The sequence below is a fragment of the Austrofundulus limnaeus genome, unplaced genomic scaffold (assembly GCF_001266775.1).
Source record: "Austrofundulus limnaeus strain Quisiro unplaced genomic scaffold, Austrofundulus_limnaeus-1.0 Scaffold96, whole genome shotgun sequence".
Lineage (NCBI taxonomy): Eukaryota > Metazoa > Chordata > Actinopteri > Cyprinodontiformes > Rivulidae > Austrofundulus > Austrofundulus limnaeus.
In genome coordinates this window covers 350,928-358,972 of record NW_013952498.1, presented here as the reverse complement: position 1 = coordinate 358,972, position 8,045 = coordinate 350,928, and the positions used below count along the sequence as shown (strand labels likewise).

The following is an 8,045-nucleotide window of genomic DNA, read 5'->3' as shown; positions in this document are numbered from 1 at the left end:
CATAAAACCACTAAGGTTAATTTTAGAGAAAATGACATGGGCTACGATAAAGTAGATTGTTGCATTCCAGTATATTTGGCACTGGTAACCCACTAGGGGGCACTGTCGGGACAGTCTGAAGCCATTCTATGGGACTGATAACCACTAATAACGTCCATTTAATGGACTGATAACATCCAAACTGGCTGGGACACCGCAGCAAAGCCCACCGCAGACGGAAGGGTCGGTACTTACACGTACTTCTCTTTCTGTGTCTCCAGTTTGAAAATGTGGACTGTTTCTGTGTTGCTGGAGGCGGACAGGTACAGTCCTTCCATACTGAACGCCAACGAGCAGATGCTCACGCACCTAAAAACAAGAGAGCTTAGAAGAATCCCGCACTCACACAGAAACACGCCGTCAATGGGACATCGCTCAGATCGTCTACCTCTTGACCCCTCGCCGAAACTCAAAGAGCTTCTGTCCCTCTGGGATGGAGAAGACACGGATGACTGTGCCCTGGGAAGAGGTGAGAGACACACGGCGCAGGCAGTGATGCCACACTCGAAAAAGGAAGCAAAATCCAGAGAATCTTCACTTCATCAGACAAAGACGGGTCATGTTTAACAGATGTTACCTTCTCCGAGGCCGTGGCGAGTTTGGTGCCACTGGCATCGAACGCCAGAGCTGCTAACGGGCTGTCATGGGCTGGAATCATATTTGCTGCCCGCTAAAGAAACAAACAAAAACACAGCAATGTCAGCTGAACCTTTAAGAGGCCAAAACAAGGATGAGATTTCCTCAGCATGTCTGTTTTATTGGAGAAACAAATGAACACAGTGAAGCTACGCAGAAGAGGCTGAAGCTCAACTTCCTGCCAGGTCAAGAACAGAAAAGTTTGGTCATCACCTACCAGATTGACCGTGTCGAACACTTGAACCTCTCCTATCGTTGCGCTCCCCGGGTACGCCAGGTAACAGTTGTCGTTGCTGATGGAGAGGGCACACAACCCTGAGGAGACACCAGAACGATCTGAGCTACAAACCAAGCATTTGTTGGCGAAATGCAAACAAACCGTCGCCTTCTAACGCTAGAACAGTGGTGTCCAATCCTGGTCCTGGAGGGCAACGATCCTGCCTGTTTTAGATTTCTCCCTGCTCTTTACACTCTGCAGAAGCCTGTTAAACTTTGAAAACCTGCAGGATCGTGACTTCGAGGACCAGGAATGGACTCTGCTGTTGTGGAGTTTTAAACAAAGATGAAGCAGGAAAGGGTTTAATATTTTGCAACCTCAGCAGCAGAAAACAGAGACACCACTCAAAATTCACTTCAGTAAACAGGATAACTGTTTTTTTTAGTCCAGCATTTTATTAGTTAAACTTTATATTTACAGACTTTTTTTCTTCCTGGTGTAACCTGCACACCTCCAACTGACCTGACGGGTTGGGCGGGGTCTCTCTGATAGTGTGCAGCACTTTCATGTCTCTGATGTTGTGAATGTAAAGCGACTCCTCCAGACACACAATCAGCCTCTGCAGGGAAACACAATGACCTGGATCAGCAGAGCTGGAGGACCAGTATTTACCTGAGCTGCTTCTTCTTTAAATGAGACTTTAACGGAGGGGCGTCCCGTCTTCTAACCTGTCTGTTGAGCTTCACAGCCAGGATGGTGTTGGAATAGGAATAGTTGCAGATCTCCGTTCCTTTCTTGAAGTGACAGACTTTGAGCTTCCTGGGCGCCTTCAGGCTCACGATGGCCACGAGGCTGCTGGAGAACAGACGCTCCACGATACACACATCCTCCGTGTCAGCTGCAAACACAAAGTATCACCGTTTCATATCATTTCTGACAAAAAGCTGAGAAGAAAGTGACACAAACCGATGGGCTGAGTGGAAAGAGAAACAAGAGAAAACTTTTTTCGGMTTTTTTTTGCACAAGGTTTCCCTCCTTGAGGTTCCACCTTCCACCTGCCKGTGTTCCCAGAGGGGTTAGTATGCCTCGGGCTGACACCACTCGAGACTTGTCTCCTCACTTCACCGGAGAAGTGGAAATAAACTAAGGGGCAGCATTTTACTGCAGCCATTTACCAGCTGAAGCACAGGCTGCTTGTAGAGCAGGGGTGTCAAACTCCAGTCCTCGAGGGCCGCTATCCTGCATGTTTTAGAGGTTTTCCAGCTCCAACACACCTGATTCAGTGATTGAATTAACTCTTCAAATTGGGCAGAAGCCTGTTAATCACCCAGCGATCAAAATCAGGTGTGTTGGAGCAAGAAAACCTCTAAAACATGCAGGATAGCGTCCCTCGAGGACAGGAGTTTGACACCCCTGTTGTAGAGGAAGCACAACTTACCCTGCTTGTAATGATGGAGACAAATGTTCAGTTTAAAAGCTAAATAGAAGTGCTCTTAAACATGTGTGACGTGAATATCCATGAAATACAAAAGTCAAAGAAAATACATTTATATTTAAGAAACTTGGCATAATACACATGATTTTAACCATTATGTCACATAACTGGCATATCTTCTTTTGAAATCGGCTCAGCTAAAGGGAACTCTTTAAGGAAACTCCCTGGATTTTGTTTATTGAAACAACAATATTTAAACTCTGACTCTCATCTCTCTATGATGGAGATTAAAATAATTTAAAGAACCATCAGATTATTCTCTACAGTCTGTGTCGTTAGCCACTGCAGCACTGCTCTGTTTCCATTCAGGCATTCCCCTTTGACATCACTTCCTGTCACATCACATGCAGATATCTCAACAACTGTTCATCTCAGCGGCGTGAAATCTTTTTTTTTACAATATGTTATCAATGTTATCTTTCCAAAAATACATTCTTATTTATTACAAAAAAAGTGATGTCACAGGCACTTTAAAATCCTTCAGTTTTGAGATTTTGAGTTATTTGGAAAATTTTGGGCAGTTCATCCCCAAATGTTCAGGTGTAACTACACCAATAATAATAATAATAATAATAATAATAATAATAATAATAATAATAATAATAATAATAATAATAATAATAATAAACATTGGGGCAGTTCTTACAGTTAAAAATAGCTTGTGATCATCAAACATCAGACGGCCATGGAGTGAGACTCAAATTCACTCTTCTCTCACAGTTTTGAACTGGCAGCTAGTCTCCCAGTGTTACAACCAAATGAGATGCTGACTTTAGTGGGAGACACTCCAAGCTGTGTGCGTTAACAAAAATGGTTCTGGTAAAAGATTTGTTCTTAAATTTGAAATGATAGAATTCCCTTTTTCTCTCATTGTGCACCTGGAGTTTACAAACTTTCTTAAACATAAAATGATCGAAAAGATACGTTATCCCTCTATAGATAAACACATAAAATGGATGTTGCAGAGAGCATATTGTGCGTTAATCAAATAACAGGAAGGGTGGTTGAAGCTACAGAGAAATGTGCAGACAGATGTTATTAATATTTAAGTTACAATCTAAACTCTCATGGCAAAGTGACTGCATTATGTCTAAAACCCATCACACAGAATGAGTAGGCATATAACAGKGACAAACACAAGTGTTTTATCTGTACTGGTCTGGACTAAATGAACTCTCTTCACCCACACGTAGATCACTTAAAAAAACAACAACAGAGCATGAAAAATACTTACTACATTCATAAATCTGCTCCAATTTGTCCACTGAGGACAAGGAGAAAAACTTGTATCCTGATTTGGTGCCGACAGCTAAGGACCTGCACAAAGAGACAACAGAAACAAAGCTGGCTGTGAGCAAGAAGCACCAACATCAGCCACACATTCAGCRTGGTTCACTCAGTGAGCGGTGCTGCAGTTTTGTCTCACTGATGTGTTTTTGTGTGATGCACATTTTTCTTCTCGCAGTCAGAACTATCATCTCGCAGCGTACGCTCCAAGTACCATGTGATTGGTCAGAACTGCCCTATTGCCTTTACATGGAGAAGTGGGTAAACTACAACCACTCTGCTGAGAGGATGAGCTGACAGAGGCTGTGAGAAGAACCAGTCAAAGAAATGTTTGAGCATGTGAAAAAGAACACAGCTGTGGCAGCGAGATCGGATGTCTTACATCTGGTCAGGTATAAGCACAGCTTTACAGACACACAAGAGCTGAACTCTGGGGTCATTTCTGCCTCTCACAGAGGCAGCAGCCTGTCACACACATTTCACTCAGCTCTGCTGTCTCCGTGTCACCAGTGTTATGCTGAAAAAAGCACTGCTGTTGTGGGAAGCTTTAATGAACCCACCAATTAATTAAACGTCAAAAAGTGTCAAGACTCTTCTACTTGTTTTATTATACTTGTATTACTCCAAGGAACACAACCATCTACACAATAATTTCATAGGATTATATTTATATGGGGTGCTTTCCTGTGGTACACTTAGAATATAAATCTTCTTCTATTTCTGACTCCAGAAAGTGTTACCAATCCCTTACCTTTACTACCAACATACCACTGAAGGTGTGCAACAATCCCCAATGACTGGAACAGGTGAAGTGATGCTTTTCTTCCCCCAGACTCCAAGGGTCAAAACACTTACATCTGACATATACGAGTCATTATAAGTAGGTAGTTATTATAAACTTTTTTTCATATTGTGAGTACCATTCTTGACAATCTGTTGACCTAAAGGCGGTTTTTGAAGCCACAGAATCTGATTGAACTGATTGGGTCTGTCTGAGAAACATGACTTTAAAATAGCATAACTTCCTTATTTCTCAACCAATTTCAACAAAGTTTGTTATTTTCAGATTTATTATTATTCCAGGTGCTGGTCATAAAATTAGACTATCATGAAAAAGTAGATTTATTTCAGTAATTCCATTTAAAAAGTGAAACTTGTATATTATATTCATACATTACATACAAACTCATATATTTCAAATGTTTATTTCGTTTAATTTTGATGATTACAAATGACAACAAATGAAAATCTCAAATTCAGCATATCAGAAAATTAGAATCTTGTGAAAAGGTTCAAAATGGATGGCACCTGGTACCACACTCTAATCAGCTAATTAACTCAAACCACCTGCAAAGGCCTTTAAATGGTCTTTCAGTCTAGTTCTATAGGCTACACAATCATGGGGAAGACTGCTGACTTGACAGTTGTCCAAAAGACGACCATCGACACCTTGCACAAAGAGGGCAAGACACAAAAGGTCATCGCTAAAGAGGCTGGCTGTTCACAGAGCTCTGTGTCCAAGCACATTAATAGAGAGGCAAAGGGAAGGAAAAGATGTGGTCGAAAAAAATGTACAAGCAAGAGAGATAACCGCACCCTGGAGAGGATTGTGAAACAAAACCCATTCAAAAATGTGGGGGAGATTCACGAAGAGTGGACTGCAGCTGGAGTGAGTGCTTCAAGAACCACCACACACAGACGTTTGAAAGACATGGGTTTCTGCTGTCGCATTTCTTGTGTCAAGCCACTCTTGAACCACAGACAGCGTCAGAAGCATCTTGCCTGGGCTACAGAGAAACAGGACTGGACTGCTGGTGAGTGGTCCAAAGTCATGTTCTCTGATGAAAGTAAATTTTGCATTTCCTTTGGAAATCAAGGTCCCAGAGTCTGGAGGAAAAGAAGAGAGGCACTTCATCCACGTTGCTTGAAGTCCAGTGTAAAGTTTCCACAGTCAGTGATGGTTTGGGGTGCCATGTCATCTGCTGGTGTTGGTCCATTGTGTTTTCTGAGGTCCAGGGTCAACGCAGCCACATACCAGGAAGTTTTAGAGCACTTCATGCTTCCTGCTGCTGACCAACTTTTTGGAGATGCAGATTTCATTTTCCAACAGGACTTGGCACCTGCACACAGTGCCAAAGCTACCAGTACCTGGTTGAAGGACCATGGTATCCCTGTTCTTAATTGGCCAGCAAACTCTCCTGACCTTAACCCCATAGAAAATCTATGGGGTATTGTGAAGAAGAAGATGCAATACACCAGACCCAACAATTCAGAAGAGCTAAAAGCCACTATTAGAGCAACCTGGGCTATCACAACACCTGAGCAGTGCCACAGACTGATCGACTCCATGCCACGCCGCATTGCTGCAGTAATACAGGCCAAAGGAGCCCCAACTAAATACTGAGTGCTGTACATGCTCATACTTTTCATGTTCATACTTTTCAGTTGGCCAACATTTCTATAAATCCTTTGTTTTTATTGGTCTTCAGTAATATTCTAATTTTCTGATATGCTAAATTTGAGATTTTCATTTGTTGTCATTTGTAATCATCAAAATTAAACGAAATAAACATTTGAAATATATGAGTTTGTATGTAATGTATGAATATAATATACAAGTTTCACTTTTTAAARGGAATTACTGAAATAAATCTACCTTTTCATGAATTCTTATTTTATGACCAGCACCTGTATTTTTTGTAACAAAACATTTTCCAGTGAGTGCATATTATGGCAGTCTAGCCTGACATTAACACACCCTATGTAAATATATCAAAATAACCTAGATTCAAATATAGGAGTCCTTAACTGCACAACACCAGTGTAGTCTATAGTCAAAACTGCCCACAAAGTCCTAATCTTTAGTATGAAAAAGGCAGATAAAAGCGAACAAGCTAAAGAGTTTCACAACACTGTCTACACTGCAGCTGTTAGCAGATCCTAACTTACCCCAATTATGTTACCTATRCATCATTACAGCGACTTCATAACCAGCTGCCAAACAGCGAGGGAACATTAATAAGTTTCATTAAGTAACCTCAACCACGGAGWGTAATTTTGTTGAGGCTGAAGTTAGCCCCTGATAGGACAACACACCATCACGTTAGCTAAAAAAAATGCTAGGCTAATCTCTGGTTAAATAAATTCTGTCTGAATTATTTATTTAACARTCTGCCAAACAATGGATGCTCATTTCTACAACGAGAAACGTCGTCCAGGATATTCACATCGACACTTCTGACCCCGTTAGCTCAGACTCTGCTAGCTAACGTGCTAGCTAGCGGAAGCTAGCCTGACAGCTCACACAGCACAGGCCAGCAGATCCCCCGACTCTGTCCCCGGCCCTTACGTGTTGTCCTGGTTAAAGTTGGCGAAGAGGAGCTGGCTTCCGCCAGCATCCCCGCTCTGACTGGCCAAGTTCATGAGCTCGGCACCATCGGCATGCACAGCTCGGGTTGGAGTAGCAGCAGCTGGGCTGGTATAACTTCAGAGTTGCGCTTTCCTTTCACGGATACATCTTTCTGTTTCTATCGCCGCTGTACTGTAGTGATTGTTGTTTGTGTATTTTTTTTCTAGCAGGGATGGTGATTACGCTCTGTGCGCATGCGCAGAGATCAGCGCGTGCAAAACCTTTAAAGGGCCCGTTTCTATAAATGAACATTGGTGCAAATAGCAAATAACCAATAAAACCCACTTCATTTGCACAAAATGTTTTTAGTTGTGCTGTCTCGAAAAAAAATGAGAGAAATAAAATATACATAAACTATTGAGAAAACACTAGCAACTGATTTCGATGAGTTAGTTTGATGTAACAGCGCCCTCTACCGTCAACATRATGAAAGGAACACAGAACTACCGTAATGAATGAAATATCTCATTCAGTTTGTTAAAACAGATTAATAATCCCCTGATATAATTCCTCTTGACTGGACTATATAATGTTTATTACTATTGACTTCAAAGATTAATCAATTGTAGATGTACATCCAATATTTTTTTCCTGAGCATTTCATCACATTCTGTCGAACCGGTCATGAGATATTTTGCCAACAGTCAGACATGGTTCACTCTGAGAATTGATGCTAAAAGTTTTTTTTTTTAAATGCTCAATGTGTGAGTGCTTAATGTATGTGTTGGGAATAACTCTCAGCTACTACCAGAATGAAATTGAGCTTTGTGTTTGTAAAACTAACTGAGTTGTAGCCATTTTTGTGTTTGGTACAAAATTTATTTTCTGTGGCAGCCTTGATCCCAAAAGGTAATCATTTGTAGATGTGGATCAAAAGATTCTTTTCTGAAAGTTTCGTTCAAATTTGCGGAGTAGTTCATGAGATATTTCGCTAACAGACAGGCACACACATGCTTTTCATG

General features: G+C 41.4%; 1 protein-coding gene across 1 annotated transcript in view; it reads right to left on the bottom strand.

Moving 5' to 3' along the window:
- wipi2 (WD repeat domain, phosphoinositide interacting 2) overlaps positions 1-7,246 on the bottom strand; it is a gene marked incomplete at its 5' end in the record, with an annotated part of 14,204 nt that extends 6,958 nt beyond the window's left edge. The window contains 8 exon segments of the mRNA XM_014012869.1: positions 235-348; positions 428-498; positions 617-709; positions 893-990; positions 1,415-1,511; positions 1,621-1,790; positions 3,622-3,704; positions 7,024-7,246. Of these exon segments, the coding sequence (XP_013868323.1) occupies positions 235-348; positions 428-498; positions 617-709; positions 893-990; positions 1,415-1,511; positions 1,621-1,790; positions 3,622-3,704; positions 7,024-7,097 (800 nt within the window).
- Between the last annotated feature and the right edge of the window lie 799 nt (positions 7,247-8,045).